The sequence below is a fragment of the Pongo abelii genome, chromosome 4 (genome assembly GCF_028885655.2).
Source record: "Pongo abelii isolate AG06213 chromosome 4, NHGRI_mPonAbe1-v2.0_pri, whole genome shotgun sequence".
NCBI classification, from domain to species: Eukaryota; Metazoa; Chordata; class Mammalia; order Primates; family Hominidae; genus Pongo; species Pongo abelii.
Genome location: NC_071989.2, coordinates 14,170,904 through 14,189,506, shown reverse-complemented (window position 1 = coordinate 14,189,506; position 18,603 = coordinate 14,170,904). Strand labels below are relative to the sequence as shown.

Sequence of the window (18,603 nt, the reverse complement as noted above, 5' to 3'; positions counted from 1 at the left end):
CTCAAACTCCTGGCCTTAAGTGATCTGCCCTACTTGGTCTCCCAAAATGCTGGGATTATGGGTGTGAGCCACTGTGCCTGGCCCATTCTTTCAATTCTTTTGGCTATATACCCAGAATTGGGAGTGCTGGATCATATCGTTCCATTTTTAATGTTTTGAGGAACCACCTTACTGTTTTTCACAATGATTGGATAATTAAATTTTGATTATTCACTTTATATATGCTGAAATTTGACATAATTGAGCTTTTATAAATATTTAGTAAGGGAATGACAAAGCTGGGGGCTTGGCTTTCTAATTTGTCCTTATCCTTCTTCCTTCAGGTAATCCTGAAGTGCAGCTGCGTTTTTCCTCCCTGATTCTCCTGTCTTCTGACTTATCACGAAAAAGGCATATATATCTCTATGTATATGACAGTCATGAGTGCAGTCCCAGTTTAATTCTGATTCTGAATTTTAACTTTAGAGATATCAGCAAATTTCCTTATGTATGACTGATTAAGAGTAAGCTCAAAGGGATGTCTGTATTCCAAGAAGAAATTTATTCCTTTTCCCTGCCAAGCTGTAGCAGCTAGTTCTGATCTAAGGGCTTAAGCTAATGACAGCACATGGGAGGACTCTTTGGGATATTCCCTATTTGCTCAAAAAGTATATCTATATAGAAATATTTTACCCCACTGTGTGTATGCATTTTCTGAAGGAAAATCAGCATTTATTCATTATTGTGAATATAATTTCTGTCAGATTCATATGGCTTCTGCAAGTATTTTAATGTTGAAAATAAGTCCAATGTATCTCACATTCTCCAGGTTCATTATGACTTTGGCCTGCGTAACATTCTCTCAGTTCTTCGGACTTTGGGAGCAGCAAAAAGAGCCAATCCAATGGATACGGAGTCCACGATTGTCATGCGTGTACTACGGGACATGAATCTTTCTAAACTGGTAAGACTCACAGATGGAAATGTTCCACCTACTTGAATATCAGTTCAACTAACTGTCCATACATGAGACTTCAAAATATTTATTTAAATATTTTGCTCATTTAAAATGCCTAATTGTCAGATAAAGTGCTGGAGAGCATCACTTTAAATTATACTTTTTCAGACTTTTTTTGGGTAATGACTCCTATCCACTCTAAAATGTGCCTATTCCAATAGAATTGAAATGGATTTAAAAAAATACACATGTTAAGATGCCAAATACCTTGAATCATTTTTGTGTTTTAGAACTAAAATCTCACCTTTGGAGTCTGGTAGAGCCTGGTAGGAAATGATGTGTAAATTCTACAAGTGTGTGATAGTTTCACACTATTATTTCACAATAGAGACTGATAATCAATGCCCACTATCCATGGGTCTATGTAAAGGGTGACAAAACGATAGATTTTTATTTTAAATTAAAAGTATATACCAAATTCCAATTCACAAACCTGCTATTAATTTCTAATTTAAAAATTCTTTTAAGTTTAAATGAGAAATTGTAGACTATATGGTATCCCCCAAAACTGACTATTTTATGGAAAGATTGTCACATAGACAGTATTGTCTTTCCTTCCATTTCTTTCCTTTCTCCCTGTTCTTTTCCTCTTTATTTTTTTTTTAATTTATGGGAAAGATGAGGAAAATGTTTTTTAACTTCAATAAAGGTGATATGTTATTTGTTAGTGGTTACATTGCAATAACCTGGACTGTGTTGGGCATTTCCAGTTTATCTGCATATTGCTATGTTTATACCAGAATAATTGTTCTGATTTCCCATTCTTTTCCTTTTTAGATTGATGAGGATGAACCCTTGTTTTTGAGTTTGATTGAAGATCTCTTTCCAAATATTCTTCTGGACAAGGCAGGTTACCCTGAACTGGAAGCAGCAATTAGTAGACAGGTAATATGCTTCACAGGGCATCGAGGGCTGGTGTCTATTTCATCTGAATTTAATGGGAATAAAGTGGGGCTGCTGTGGCTCCAACCTATGCACTCTGAGCAGCAAAAATAACAACAGTGAGGCTAACACTGCTGTCTTAAGGGAGGCCAATGCACACCATGGGTCAAACTCCCGCTGCCCTGGGTCTCCTACCATTGCACAGCCACATGTCCAGCTAGTCATGTGCAAGTAGCCTGGTTATTGGTGGAAAGCATTCCATAGCAGATGCAGAAATGAAATGTGATTGGTCAGCAGGGGGCGGATGGGGCTCATCTGGCTGCCTCTCTGGAGCTTGGCTCAGCTTGGTTCTGCCCTGGTGTTTGCTGTGTCGCCTGCCTCTGCGTGTTATTTGCAGTGATCTCATGGCTTCTCTTTCCTCAGTACTTGTGGCTTCTTGCTCAGACTCTGGGGGTGGGATACGGTGGGTGAGGTAGGGGAACCCACCACACTATGTATATCATGATGTGTCTGGACTTCCCATGGTACTTGGTGCAGCTTTAACTTTTTATAGTCTTCCTAGGAATGGAAATTAATCATGTAAACCTTATACCTCAATTTCTTTTTATATGAAGAAGAGTTTGGAAAAAAATGTTTTATGGAAGTGGTGATTAGCTCAAATTTATAAATTGCACTTCAATTCCTTGAAAATATTTGTAATAAAAGTCAAATGTGGCCGGGTGTGGTGGCTCATGCCTGTAATCCCTGCACTCTGGGAGGCCAAGGTGAGTGGATCACTTGAGCCCAGGAGTCTGAGACCAGCCTGGGCAACATGGTGAAACCCTGTCTCTACCAAAAATCCAAAAAATTAGTTGGACATGGTGGCATGTGCCTATAGTCCCATCTACTCTGGATGCTGAGGTGGGAGGGTCACTTGAGCCTGGGAGGCCGAGGCTGCAGTGAGCAGTGATTGCATCACTGTACTCTAGCCTGAGTGACAGAGGGAGACTGTCTCAAAAACAAACAAAACAAAACAAAACAAAAACAAAAAAAGGAAATCAAATGTAGCAGTACTTAGTGTATATTTTGCTTTGAAAATGTAGTATATAAATGTCTGAATTTCCTGATGAGGTAAGAGTGATAATTTGTCTGCAAGTGGTTTCTTCATCTTTTGGCTAAACTAATTTTAACACTACCTAAAATTAAGTATTGGGCCAGGCATGGTGGCTCACGCCAATAGTCCCAGTGCTTTGATAGCCCAAGGTTGGGGGATTGCTTGAGGCCAGCCTGAGCAACATAGCGAGACCTTATCTCTACGAATAAATTAAAAAATTAGCCTGGTACAGTGGTGCATGTCTATAGTCCCAACTACTCACGCAGCTGAGGCAGGAGGATCACCTGAGCCTGGGACTTTGAGGCTGCAGTGAGCTGTGATCACGCCACTGCATTCCAACATGGGGTGACAGAAATGAGACTCTATCTCTAAAAAAATATAAAAATATAAAAAAGCTAAGCATTAAGTAATTAATTAATATGATGACTTACGTTAGTAATTTGTAGCACATAAAAATCTGAAGAGCAAATCATAGCATAAAGTGATACATGATTATTATAAAAAATTATTTAAGTAAAATTGAAATCATTATGTACTGTGAGTTCAAGCATAGCATGACGATTAAGTGCATGGACTGTGGTTTTGAACTTCTTGGGCTTAAATCCGCATTCCATAGTTTCACAAGCTGATCATCTTGGGCAAATTGCTTAGTCACTCTGCTTCAATTTCCTTATCTGTAAAAGGAAGATGTTGATATCATCCCTTCCATCATGTTATTATAAAGATTTCCATCATGTTATCATAAAGATTGATCTTAGAATAATATTTGGCACAGAGTAACTTCCATACATGCATTGATAGATAGAAACTCTGCAGTGGACATATAAAGACAGCTTGAAATTTATATGGAATTTCAATCAACATAGTATGCTATCCATTTTTCTAGTTATAAGTATCACCTTTTAAATTAAACACTTAAAATACATTTTGCTGTTTGAGTCTTTATTTTTAAGTTGCTCCTCAGATGTTCATTCAATAGAATATTTATATAAATGTTTTCAATTCCCAAAGATAAATGCGGATATTTCTTATTAGTATGGGATAACATCTTCATTACATTCAGCCAGATTTTTGTCTATGTAAATATGTATTTTTCGTGTAATATATTTTTTATTATGGTAAAAATACAACATAAAATTTACATTTTAATCATTTTTAAGAAGAATTAAGCACACTTACATTGTTGAACAACTGTTGTCACCACCATCCATCTTCAGAACCTTTTTTATCATCCCAAATTGAAACTGTGTACTCATTAAAAAGTAAATCCTCCTCCTTCCTCCCTATGTCTGTGTATTTTTTTGTGGCACAATGGTAAATTGAGATTGTCATTGATGTGTTTGTTTGTTTTTTTTTTTTTTTTTTGAGACAGAGTCTTGCTCTGTTGCCCAGGCTGGAGTGCAGTGGTGCAATCTCGGCTCACTGCAACCTCTGCCTCCCGGGTTCAAGCAATTCTCCTGCCTCAGCCTCCCAAGTAGCTGGGACTACAGGTGCCCGCCACCATGCCTGGCTAATTTTTGTATAATTTTAGTAGAGACTGGGTTTCACCATGTTGGCCTGGCTGGTTTTGAACTCCTGACCTTGTGATCTGCCTGCCTCGGCCTCCCGAATTTTTGGGATTACAAGCATGAGCCACTGTGTCCGGCCGTCATTGTGTTTCAGTGTGTGGATTCTCTTATGTTTTCAGGTTGAAGAAGCTGGTTTAATCAACCATCCTCCTTGGAAACTGAAGGTCATCCAGCTATTCGAAACGCAGAGGGTGCGGCATGGGATGATGACTCTGGGGCCCAGTGGGGCTGGGAAGACCACCTGCATCCACACCTTGATGAGAGCCATGACAGGTATGGGGCAGCCAAGGTCAATGTCTGGGGTGGTCCATTTAAATAGTGGTGATACATTTGAATGCCCAAGAGGGATACACAAGCAGATACAATAATATATTTTTATAGGAGGAAATACTGCTTTATTAATTATTGGGAACATTTTAGAGATAACATATTACATTAATGAACCAGACAGAAAAAAACATTTTAGGTGACTTTATGCACTGCACTGTATGTTTTACATATGTTATGTAATTTGATTTTCACAATGATCTTGAGAGGTGGTTATTATCCCCATTTTGTATAAAAATCAAGGCTCAAATTCAAAAACACCCAAGGTCACAAAGATGGTAAGTGATAGGACTCAGAGTTAAGGTCAGGGCATGCTTAAAAAAAGCCTGGTTTTCCCAACATACCATGCCATTTCCCATTAAACACAAAATACAGCACACTATCTCCCAATAAATAGAAAATAATTCCAAACCCAACTCTTATGTTCTTATGTTCTATATGCTGAAGTCATCCCAATCCCAATCATAAATTACCTTCCTATTTGGAATCAGATTTATTTTAGTGAAGTTAAATAAATGCATTTCATTTCCAGATGTCCCTAAACCTTACATCTAAAGTCATCTAAGGATAATGGACATTACTATGTTCGTGATTATTTTTGTATTCTCTGGTTCTGATCAGACATCGATGACTCTCTTTCTAAAAATATTGGTATCCCGTAGACATTCCAAAATGTCACAGAGCCTTGGTGGTTGGAATGCAAAATATGTAGCAGTGCATTGAGGTTCCAGGAGCTGACTGAAAGCCCATCCAGCAAAGAGGTACCTGGGTGGGCTTTCAGGCAGTTCCCAGAACCTCAGTGCACTGCTACTGATGCAACACTGGTACATTGTTGGTGGTTGCTGAGGATTGCCAGTATTTACTGTGGGACCCTGCAGGTGTTGGATTTGGTCTTTGTTTCCTCAGTTATTGGAGGAAGTGAATTCTGTCAGGACTCTACCAGGCAGTCCTCAGACTGAGATACAGTGTGTTCTCAGCTAACACCTACCTCTACCAAAACGGAGCACTTCAACCTGCAGGACTTATCACGTGGTTTTTCATGTATGCTATTAAGATTCTGTTTTGGGATTTTTATGTTTTTTAAATGATTTTGTTCTTCCTCTCAAATTTTTCTCAATAATATTTTTGTTGCAGTGATGAAGCTGCCTTCTGTTAACAATAAACTTTAAATGCACGTGGTACAATGACTCGAACAAAATGAGTACTAAATATTAAACAATATAGATACATTATGTATGGTATGTCTAAATTATGTAATCTGTATGGCATCACTGATTCTGGAGAAGCTCCTTGCAAAGATGAATTAATCATTAGACTATTTGCTGTTTATGAACTTGGTTTTGGTTTTAGTAGTAAACATTCATCTTACTTAAAGAACACATTGTTTCTCACTGAAAACGCTAATAATCCAAAAGATTGAGAAGATAATTGAACTTCTGCTGAAGAAGTGGAAGGCTGACGCATATTATTTGTTCCCTGATTTAGCATATATCTCATCAAGTGTCTTTAATATTCCATACTTTGAAGATCTGTCGGGTTCTGTATTAGAAGCAGGACATAGACATAGACAGAGATAATTGTAACTCAACAGAGAATTGCTATAAGGAAGGTTGGGACAAGTATCCTGTGAGTAGATGCCAAGGAGATCAGAAAATCCTCTAAGGAATTATAGAAAGGCATACAGACCAGGTGCTACTTCATCCAAGGCTTGAGGGTTGAGTGCCAGATTGATAAAAAATGTTTTCGGCAGAAAAAAGAGCCTGTGCCAGTAGGAGGGATTGGAGAGAACATGATATACCCAAGGAAGTGCTTTGGCACTTCCGCCATGCCTGGCTAATTTTTGTATTTTTAGTAGACACGGGGTTTCACCATGTTGGCCAGGCTGGTCTCGAACTCCTGACCTCGTGATCTGCCCGCCTCGGCCCCCCAAAGTGCTGGGATTACAGGCATGAGCCACCGCGCCTGGCCCATTTTTATAATTTTATACTTTAAACCTTATTGTTCACTCTTCTGCTCATTAACCACAGTCCCTTATGCACAGAATCCCAGCCCATTGAAGAGTCAGCTTAGGGTTTGAAAGATTTGAATACATTTCTTGAATACATTTCTTGGTCACAAAAGAAAGTCCTTGATTCATGCAAAATTCATTTAGCTTATCGTTTTCAAGGTGAGCAAGAAAACATATCAGAAATCAAAGCTGATAATGGAGCAAATGAAGCATCTTCTAGGTGATACTTCAGGTACAAGATTTAATCTAGTGTAGCTTAAACCAAAGATTTTTTTCTGAGCCATGAAATTTAGAGAGCTTCCAGATTATATTAATACCTTCATAAATTCCAGCATGGTATCTTTTTTTCACCCCTAAACAATATGCAATTTTCTCTAAAGAAGATAAAAAAGTGCTTTAGTCAATAAAGTATAATGAAGCTAATTATGGTAACTTAGAATGCAGTAAGACATATTTTCAATGTAGTTCTGCAGTTTTCATATTTTGAGCACCTGCTGACAGTACACCACAAATTAGTGCAATGTTGCTTAATGATGGTTCACTTCCCATCTGAGATGTCTAAAATTTGGATTTACTTGGTATAGATTGTGGAAAACCACACCGGGAAATGAGGATGAATCCCAAAGCGATTACTGCCCCACAGATGTTTGGTCGGCTGGATGTTGCCACAAATGACTGGACTGATGGGATATTTTCTACGCTTTGGAGGAAAACATTAAGAGCAAAGAAAGGTAGAAGATAAATTACAAGGATTATTTTTGACATATACTTCTAGATAAAGTCCTTGGAGGCTATACGGAATTAGTAGAACAACTGTATTTGCCGTATCATATCTTAGCCAAGACTAAGAAATCATAAATCAGTATGATATTTGTGAATGTTGAAATAATGAAATTATTGATTACAGTATTTAAAATGCTCCCTTTTATGAAATAATATTTTCTAAAAAAATATGTCTGTATCCCTGTGATATCTTAGAATAAAATAGATGGAAAAAGCTGTTAAGGAAAATTGATGGTATTGAATAAAGTGATTTTACCTTAACTATTTTCACTGAATATTTTACCAATGTTGCTCTCATTTAAGTACAGCCTATTTTTAAAGAATTGATTTCTCTATAAAATCACAGAGAAAATGGGTTATTTGGGAGAGAAAATTGTATATAGCAAAAATGAAGTCTACATTGAACTAATAAATTATTCTGTGTAGATGGACATTGGTGTTTGGTTGTTTAAACAAACTCATTAAAGGCTAGTAGTTCAGTCTGAATAGTCCCTCACTTATGGACTTTGTAAATTGAATCCAGTGTTCTCAGAATATAAACTCGGAGGGAAGAGGTGACATCAGCTTTCTTCTCATTTGATTTCCTCACTCCTGAGTGAGTAGGCAAAGGCACAGTGAATACGATTGCAGAGAGAAAGAAGCAGGAGAAGGAGGAGATATTTGGGCTTCCTGGGTTTACCCTTCGGGCAACAGTGTCCTTCTGAAAAATGTTTAAAGTAGTACCATTGAAGTTCTCATTTAATAACACTAATATAAATTGTCGAAAGAGAAATGAAAATGCTTCATTTAAAAAAGTGCTCATATTAGAAATTGTTTTTGTTCTATTGGAAAGAAAGCAAATTTTATTTCTAATTTGTTCCAGTAATCCACTGTAAACACAGACCCAGTGACCAAATGTGACTTAAAAGAACAAGAGTTCAGAGAGTTTTTTTTTCCCCTTCTTTCCACATAAAATAAAGGCAACATATGCTTTTTCTTTCAAAGTGACTCTGGTGATTAGATCACCATTTTACTTGAATTGCTAGTTGAATGAACTTGATTAGGATTTTCAAAGCATTTTATTTGAAATAGACTATCCTACAGTTGTTGCATAGCAAAGAAAATTTAGAACCACAAGGCAGGTCATGGTGTTGGTGAGTAAGAGAAGGGAGTAGTTGAGAAATCAAGAGGAATGCTACTATTAAATCAAATACCTAAATTTACAATGACGTTCTTCTTGAGCATTCTGCTGATGTCTGTCATTTTCTCTACCTCCAAGTATCTCCTCGTGTGACTGCTGTCAGGTTTCGTGCCCAGTGCTCCTCTGAAATTGCTGTAACAAGGACACCCCTGACCTCCAGTTTGTCAAATACAAATTGCCAGTTCTCAGTCTGGTACTGCCCTCAGGAGCATTTGGCACAGTTGATCGCCTGCCTTCTTGAAACCCTTCCTTCCCTGGGCTGCAGGGATTCCTCATCCTGCTAGCTCTTTTTCCACTTCTGCTTCCTTGAGAAGTCTAGAAGAAAGGGGAGCAAACACGGGAGACCATGCCAGAAGCCTAAGGGTTACAGAGCCTCGTCTTCAGCCCTCTTCTCTCTCCACACTTATCTAGAAGAAACTTACCCAGTCCCACAGCTTTAAATCCCATCTCTAAACTGGTGACTTTCACATTTTAATCTCCAGCCCTGACCTCTCTCCTGAATTCCCAACTCAGCAACTCTACGAGGATCTCTATTGGATGCCTTAGACTTAGGTGCAAACCAGAATGGGTTCCATAGCTCTGTCTTTCCCACTGCCCTCATATACCTCTCCCCTTCCTCCTCTTTTTGCCATTCAGGTTCAACTTCTTACTGTTCCTGGAACGTGATCACCTTAGTTTGGGATGCTAGAGACTGGGTGGCTTATAAACAATAGACAGTCACTTCTCATAGTTCCAGAGGCTGGAAGTCTGAGATCAGGGAGCCAGCATGGTTGGGTTCTGGGGAGGGCTTTCTTCATGGTTGCAGTCTGCTGATTTCTTACTCTACCCCATGTTGCAGAAGGGCAAGGGAGTTCTCTGAGGTCTCTTTATAAGGGCACTAATCTCGTTCACGAGGATATTTTAGGGGAACACAAACATTCAGTCCATTGTATTACACTAAGCCTGTACCTGCTTCAGGGGCTTAGCACTTTCTGTTCTTGCTGTCTGGAATATTCTACCTCTAGATCTTTACATCACTTCATTCTCTTCCTGGAATATCTTATCGACCACCTTATCTAAAACATGCCCCATGCCCTCATTCTACTTAGTTTTTTTGTATGTTAAACTTTTATTTGTTTGCTTGTCATCTCTACTCCTTAGAATGTAAGCTCTGCAAAAGCAGCACATCGTCTCATTTACCACAATATCCTCAGCCCCTAGAACAGTGACATATGCAAGGTGCTCAATGAATATTTGTCCAATAAACAAACTACTTTTTGATTTAATTATGGGCCTTGACTGCTATATAAAGATCTTTGAAGATCCTTTGTAATAAAACAAGGTGATCATTTGGAGCAAAACTGTATTGAAAAATTAATGAAAATTACATCGAATATAGTACTTCTTCAAGCTATTTTAAACTTACGTGTACATGCATTGCATGTGTGTATGTATTTTTTTTCTCCCTTTGGTGGGATATTCTAGGGGAACATATCTGGATAATTCTTGATGGTCCAGTAGATGCCATCTGGATTGAAAATCTGAATTCTGTTTTGGATGATAACAAAACTCTAACCCTTGCCAATGGTGATCGGATTCCCATGGCTCCAAACTGCAAGATTGTTTTCGAGCCTCATAACATTGACAATGCTTCTCCTGCCACGGTGTCAAGAAATGGAATGGTTTTCATGAGCTCTTCTGTCCTTGACTGGAGTCCTATTCTTGAGGTATAATTGAATCCTCCTTTTGTATAATTAAAAAGGAAAACAGATCCTTTAGCAGTCTTCTAGTGTGTGTGCCAGTTTTTCTGCAGATGGCAGTGTAATTGCATTTTTATGCTAATGTTTATGGATGATACCTTGAATGCACTGGGACGTTCAAACCCTGATTGCTCCTAACATGTTTCTTCATTACTCTTCTAATCACTTTTGAACTGGGATTTCCAACCTCTGGGTTGTAGAGTAATTGCCAGGCCTGTATGAACCAGCAGTCTTGCCAAACTGTGTCTGAGGACTGAATAACTAAATTTAATTTGATCACTCTGGTGATTCATGATATTTTTGAAAGGTACACATTCCTATAAAGTTTAGGAGGACCATCTTAGAACATTAACTTGGAGTCAGTTTATTAAAATTGCATACAAGGAATTTTTATGAGATTCATTAGTTATAACGTTAGTTCCAAATTTGAACTTGGCAATAATATTTCAGATAATATCTCATCAATTCATAATCAGGAGTATTACTTTATTACCGGCAATATATCCTAGAATATATTGATCAGAATTATATTATAAATAAATGCCTTGCATACTTAGATATTTTGCTATATAAATATTATAATGTAAGGCAGAATGTTTATTAGATAAGCCACATGAAAAATCTTGTTTTACGTAGTTGGTTATATTGATTATTTTCATCACCTAAGTTTTTTGAAGATGATTTTGATTGAAAACATTTGAATTCCTAATTTAAATAAAGTAGATGTTTATTTTACATTATATCATTACATTTTCAAACTTTTATTTCTATATGGTTATATCCTAACTTTTTACTAATGTCTTTCCAGAATTGACTCAACTCTGTTGCAAAAGGCTTTAGATTTGGTATGAAGATGTGAAGAAGGAGGGAATCACATAGCAAAATGATGTTGACATAGAGTTGAATGTGTCACTAAAAATAGTTGTAAAGGTTTCAGATTTCACAATTACATTATCCATCCATTAAGAAGAATAAAAGCAGAGGGTTGCAACCCTGTCTTTGCAAAAGTAACCACTAATGACAATTCTTTAAAATACAGATGATTGGGTTACACTTCAATCTTACCAAATTAGAATCTCTGGGAGGCAACTCAGGATTGTTTTTTTTTTTATTTTAAGTGCCGCAACATTTTTTTTTTTCTCACATAGCCAGGCTTGGAAACCACAGGTACAGCAAAGTACAAGTGAAAATGTATATATGTGATTTTTCTAAAATACTTCAATTTTGAAAAGGTTTTTGAAAAATACTTTTATACAACTAGCTAAGGAATACTAGCTAATGCATGAGTTTGCTATTTATAAAATAAGCTTTTGCTATAGTCTGTCCATATTGAGACTGAATAAGACCTTTATGTTAATGCTATACCCACCTCATAATATCCTATATGTTTTAAATAATGCATTTTCTTTTTTGGAAATTGTTAGGAAAAGCAAGACTCATGAAGAATCAGATTGGAAATGTTTAGAACAGGAAAGCCAGCTCTGAGAGTTATTAGAGGGCAGAGCAATTTAAAAGTTGTGTTGCTGACAATCTGTCAGCTTCAGGGAGCCAAGCTGGTTACCTGCCTAGTGAATGTCGTCTTTCGGTTCCATCAACTCAAAAGTGCTGTGTTATGTTTTTGTCGAGGTAGAATCATGGTAAATTCATGAACTAATGAATAATTCAGAATCAACATTTTATTGCTTCTGTTCAGAGTCTCTAATTGTTTCTTGGAATATTGAGGTGAAGAATGAGCTGATCTCTTGACCTTAAGAGAACTTGCCTCATCTTAAGGAAACGCTGTGTGTTAAGTGGTATTTATGAGATGCAGTTTCTTAATACTAGGTTTCTCAAATGACTAAATTCTCTATTTTCATGAATATCCTTGATATTTTTCTACATTGTTTATTAATTAAATTAGAAGAAATAAAAAGAAACAACTAATTGTAGTAAAACTTTGTTTTCCATTAAAAAAATCTGGGGGCCAGGCACAGTGGCTCATGCCTGTAATCCCAGCACTTTAGGAGGCCAAGGCAGGCAGATTACTCGAGGCAAGGACTTTGAGACTAGCCTGGGCAATATGGCAAAACCCTGTCTTGACAAAAATTACAAAAATTAGCTGGGTGTAATGGCATGCACCTGTGGTCCCAGCTACTTGGGGGGCTGAGGCCAGAGGATCACCTGAGCCTGGGAGGCGGAGGTTGTAGTGAACCGAGATCATGCCACTGTATTCCAGCCTGAGTGACAGAGTAAGATCCTGTCTCAAAAAGAGAAAAAAAAACCTGAGTATGGATTTCCTTTGTTCATCTTTTATTCTTTACTTTTCCCCCCTGAGTTATTTCCATAGATGTGCCTTCTCATTTTCTCCCAGCATATTTTAATCAAGAGTTGAAGACTATTTCTCCATCTATGAGCATATGGATAGTGTAGTAGCTGAACATGTGGGCCCAGGCTTTCTGGGTCTGAATTCTGCCGTTGCCTCCTGCTTGCAGTAGGCTCCTGAGCAGGCTACCTACACTTCCCGGGCCTCTGTTTCCTCATGTGTAAAAGGAGGATAATAACAGTTCTTACCTTGTAGGGTTGTTTTGAAGATTAAATGAATTAATACGTGGAAGAGTTTGTAACAAAGCCAGGAAAAGAGTGTGTGGTATAATCATTAGATATTATCATTATTAACAGATACTTTTAAAATTTTTGTCCCCAAATGACCATTTTCCTAGTGTGCTAATAAGTTTCATGAATACACTTATCTGTGAACTGACAGGGTTTTCTTAAGAAACGCTCACCTCAAGAAGCAGAAATTCTTCGTCAGCTGTACACCGAGTCTTTCCCGGACTTGTATCGCTTCTGTATCCAGAACTTAGAATACAAGATGGAGGTGCTGGAGGCCTTTGTCATCACGCAGAGCATTAACATGCTCCAAGGCCTGATTCCTCTGAAGGTAAATTGCTCAACTTTCTAGAGAAATTCTCTCTTATCAACTTAGCCATGCTGCGCAGAGAGTACTATATTTTCTCTCTTATTAATGTAGCCATGCTGTACAGAGAGTACTATATTTGAAATTAGATTTGGTTAGAGCTGTTGGGGAAGGGGAATATTTCAAACATGGATCCCACATATATACATATTTTTTCATATCCCTTTAACAAAAAATACAGCTAACCATGGATTTGGAATTCAGTTGCAGGCTAACAAAGTCATGCAACAGGTATCCTAAAATTATTACTGTGTGTGTGTTTTAATTTTTATTTTTTGTGGGTACATAGTAGGTATATATATTTATGGGGTACATGAGATATTTTGATACCGGTATGCTATGTGTAATAACCACATCAAGGTGAATGGGGTATCTATCACCTCGTTCTTCATTTCTTTGTGTTATGAACATTACAATTGGACTCCCTCAGTTACTCTAAAATGCACAACAAATTATTGCTGACGGCAATCACTGTGTATTTTTGCACCCATTAATCATCCCCATTTCCTCCCCCCTCCCCACTCCCCTTCTTAGCCTCTGGTAACCATCTTTCCACTCTATCTCCATGACTTCAATTGTTTTAATTTGTAGCTCCCACAAATGCATGAAAATATACCAAGTTTGTCTTTCTGCGTCTGGCTTCTTTAACTTAACATAATAACCTCCAGTTCCATTCATGTTGTTCAAATGACAGGCTGTCATTCTTTTTTATGGCTGAATAGTACTCCCTTGTGTGTATGTAGCACTTTTCTTTATCCATTAATCTGTTGATGGACACTTACGTTGTCTCCAAGTCTTGACTGTGGTGAACAGTGCTGCGATAAACCCTGTTTTATTTTTTTTGGAGACAGAGTCTCGCTTTGTCGCCCAGGCTGGAGTGCAGTAGCGCGATCTCGGCTCACTGCAAGCTCCGCCTCCCGAGTTCACGCCATTCTCCTGCCTCAGCCTCCGGAGTAGCTGGGACTACAGGCACCTGCCACCACGCCCAGCTAATTTTTTTTTTTTTTTGTATTTTTAGTAGAGACAGGGTTTCACTATGTTAGCCAGGATGGTCTCGATCTCCTGACCTCGTGATCCGCCCGCCTCGGCCTCCCAAAGTGCTGGGAGTACAGGCATGAGCCACCGCGCCCGGCCAACCCTATTATTTTTAAAGGCAGCTTGGTATTCCCAGAGATCAGTTCTTCATTTGTTCTCCAGTTTTATTCATCCTTTCCCTTGTTCTTGGAGGAAAACTAGTGTCTTGTTTCTATGTTTACTGTTTTCATTAAAACCCTAGAGCAATGTTTGGGTTTGAGAATCAAGTAATTAAAAAAAAGTGTCTTTCCTTCTCAGGAGCAAGGCGGGGAGGTGAGCCGGGCTCACCTGGGGCGGCTGTTCGTGTTCGCGCTGCTGTGGAGCGCGGGGGCGGCGCTGGAGCTGGAAGGACGGCGCCGCCTGGAGCTCTGGCTGCGCTCTCGGCCCGCGGGGACGCTGGAGCTGCCGCCACCAGCGGGCCTCGGGGACACCGCCTTCGACTACTACGTGGCGCCCGACGGTGAGGACACCTGCCCGTCCAGACGGAACCCATGGGGGCCGTTCTTCCCTACATGGCCAATATTTACACTATATATATTGTTTCTAAATGAGATTTAAAATTATTGGCTGTAAGATATGAAAATGTTCGTGTGTGAAGAAAGTGAACAGTGGTTTCTTTTTAAAAAATCTACTTTGTATTTCAAATGCACATTTTCCTCTTGTTAAATATATTGTGCACTAAACTTTCAATGAATTAAGAAACATTTAAGAAACCAAATCAGATCCATTTCTGTCACTCGTTCAGTATAATCAGCAATTTATATAAAAGTCACAAAGTTTAAAGGATATTTTTGCCAAATATGTGTGTATCTATAGCTGTATATCTTTATCTCTGTATGTATATATACTTTAAGGTTATTGGTGTATGTATAAATATATAAAGTACATTTATACAAAAAATGAAGTACATATATGGGTATATAATAATGTATTAAATATTTAATATACATATGCATCGGCCTAGGATCTTTTGCCTAATGAAAAGTGTGTGAGATTAGACATTCGAAAGTGATTAATGATTTTAGATACATACTACTCTCACTCTGTTCTGTATTTTTATACATACTTCATGCTATTGAAAACTAATATATATTTTTAAAAAATTCCAAAATACTTCCTAGTATTTCCTAGGTTTACCACCTTGAAATTGTTCCTTGGGACATTTTGACTCAGCAAACACATACTTGTGTACTTAGATCTCTAATTTTAATGATCTTCATTTTATGGGGAAAATTTGGAAGGTGACCTCATAAGATTTCAAGGATGTCTGCTCATTACAGTTCGGAGTTGAATTATTAATATGGAGATGGAAATGTCCTCTGTTCACCTCAGGTACATGGACGCACTGGAACACACGTACCCAGGAATACCTGTATCCGTCTGATACCACCCCAGAGTATGGCTCTATTCTGGTGCCAAATGTTGACAATGTGAGGACTGACTTTCTAATTCAAACCATTGCTAAACAGGGCAAGGTATGACTTTTAATTTTTATTAACAGTAGCATATTTTAAAGGAAGACATGAAGCATCCTGCATTTATTTATTTATTCATTTATTTATTTAGTTAGTTATTGAGACGGAGTTTCGCTCTGTCGCCCAGGCTGGAGTGCAGTGGCGTGATCTCGGCTCACTGCAAGCTCCACCTCCCGGGTTCACGCCATTCTCCTGCCTCAGCCTCCCGAGTAGCTTGGACTACAGGTATTTATTAGTGGAGACGGGGTTTCGCCATGTTAGCCAGGATGGTCTCAATCTCCTGACCTCGTGATCCGCCCCCCTCAGCCTCCCAAAGTGCTGGGATTACAGGCGTGAGCCACCGCGCCCAGCTGACATGAAGCATCCTGCATTTATTATAAAATGTTTTATGTTGCAGTTTAGAATACACGAAAATGTTACCTAACCTACTATTCCTTTATTATTCCCCACTAAAATATGAGTTGAATAGTTCTAATTCACAAGTAAGTAATTATTTCTTATGTATGAGTTGACAGAAAGTAAATTTTGACTTGCTTTTCCCCAAAGGATTCCTTCTGCTTTGATCACTGAGCTAGTTTGCTAGGGCTACTATAACCGGATACCACAGCCTAGGTGGCCTAAACAACAGCAGTTTCTTTTCTCTCTGTTCTGGAGGCTGGAAGTCCAGGATGAAGGTGTTGGCAGGCTTGGGTTCTTCAGAGGCGCCTCTCCTTGGCTGGTAGATGGCTGCCTTCTCACTGTGTCTTCCCATGGCATTTCTTTGTGTATACAAATTTCCTCTTCTGTTTTTTTTTTTTTTTTGAGATGGAGTCTCTGTCACCCAGGCTAGAGTGCAATAGTGTAATCTGGGCTCACTGCTGCTACCTCTGCCTTTCGAGTTCAAGCAATTCTCCTGCCTCAGCCTCCCGAGTAGCTGGGATTACAGGTGCACACCACCACACCTGGCTAATTTTTGTATTTTTAGTACAGATGGGGTTTCACCATGTTGGCCAGGCTGGTCTCAAACTCCTGACCTCAGGTGATCCGCCTACCTCAGCCTCCCAAAGTGCTGGGATTACAGGTGTGAGCTACCATGCCTGGCCACAAACTTCCTCTTCTTATAAGGACACCAGTTAGAGTGGACTAGGGCTCATTCAACAGCTTTATTTTACCTTAGTCACCTCTTTAAAGACCTTATCTCCAAATAGAATCACATTTTAAGGTACTAGGGGTTGAGGATTCAGCATATGAATTTTGGGGGGACAAATTCAGCCCATCACACTCATTTATTTCATTTCCTTTTTTTTTTTCAATTCCCTCTATTTTAGGCTGTGCTATTAATTGGTGAACAAGGAACAGCCAAAACAGTAATAATTAAAGGGTTTATGTCAAAATATGATCCTGAATGTCACATGATCAAGAGTCTGAATTTTTCTTCTGCAACCACCCCACTGATGTTCCAGGTACTGGCTCTTTGGTATGGCTCAGTAAGCCCAAGTTTGTGATAAACTTTGGAGGCTCAAATCTCTGCTATTCTGCTTCAATTGAATCTCATCTGAATTTTCATAACCATGATAAACCACCCACGTACGTCTTCCATTCTTTCAATTATTCAACTGCAATAGTTTCCCTAGTTAGAATATAACATCTTAAATTATGGAAACATTAAAAGCTTATATAAAGTGCTATAGGCCTCAATGCGGTTTAAAGTATCTATGTAGAAAATATTGTGAACATGCAAAATCCAAAACTGAAAGAAAATCATTTATTCCCCACCTAAACCTACTTCCTTTCCCAAGAGTCTGCTTGCCTGAAGGTGTTCCTAATACTCTTTTAGGCTGGGCACTTTGAAATCATCTTTAATGCGTCCCTCTTGCTCAGGTCTCAAAGGCTGTTAGAGTACCAAAAGAAATGCATTTCACGTCTATTTCTTTATCTTCATGCTCCCTGTTTACCTCTAGGTAATCCACTTCTGCATGGTTGCATACCAGGTTATTGGCATGGAAGAATCCCCAGCTATGATTGGTTCAAGTTGAATTCTCTTTCAGTCTAGCTTTTATACCTTCCAATCCTTATTTCCTAAAATGCCACTTTAATCTTCTTGTTCCCTGACTTCACATTCCACCCTGACTCCCATGCTCAATTGCAACAAGGTATAAAATCTTAGACCCTTAGATGTGAAATATTTTACTCTATGTATCACAGAAGTGTGAGAGAAAAAAAACCCCTCAAGTTTGCATTGTTTATTTTTTTTTCCCAATGAAACCACCAGGAATGACCTAGATTTGCAGTGGCTTAAATGGTTCTTTTTCTCCTGGTCCTAAATTGTACAAGACCTTATTGAAACTGAGGAGGAAATCCTAAATGTCAGTACATGCTTCAGTGATTTGCAAATTATCTCTCATATTTTTATTAGAACATTAATATATCACCAGAAGATACATGTCATAAATTGCAAATGGAAGGGAAATTTTTAGGGGAATGCAAATCCAAAGAACTTTGCTTTTAATGAACTTTGTTGTTCTTTAGCTGTTGGAATGAA

The 18,603-nt window shown here is 38.4% G+C and overlaps 1 protein-coding gene across 1 annotated transcript in view; it reads left to right on the top strand.

Annotated features, from left to right (window-relative positions):
• DNAH5 (dynein axonemal heavy chain 5) overlaps positions 1 to 18,603 on the top strand; it is a 323,290-nt gene that overhangs the window by 187,989 nt on the left and 116,698 nt on the right. Inside the window, exons 39-47 of the mRNA XM_024247511.3 lie at positions 809 to 943; positions 1,775 to 1,882; positions 4,660 to 4,813; positions 7,460 to 7,606; positions 10,303 to 10,544; positions 13,321 to 13,497; positions 14,866 to 15,067; positions 15,940 to 16,082; positions 17,390 to 17,524. Of these exons, the coding sequence (XP_024103279.2) occupies positions 809 to 943; positions 1,775 to 1,882; positions 4,660 to 4,813; positions 7,460 to 7,606; positions 10,303 to 10,544; positions 13,321 to 13,497; positions 14,866 to 15,067; positions 15,940 to 16,082; positions 17,390 to 17,524 (1,443 nt within the window). The remainder of the gene's footprint in view (positions 1 to 808; positions 944 to 1,774; positions 1,883 to 4,659; positions 4,814 to 7,459; positions 7,607 to 10,302; positions 10,545 to 13,320; positions 13,498 to 14,865; positions 15,068 to 15,939; positions 16,083 to 17,389; positions 17,525 to 18,603) is intronic.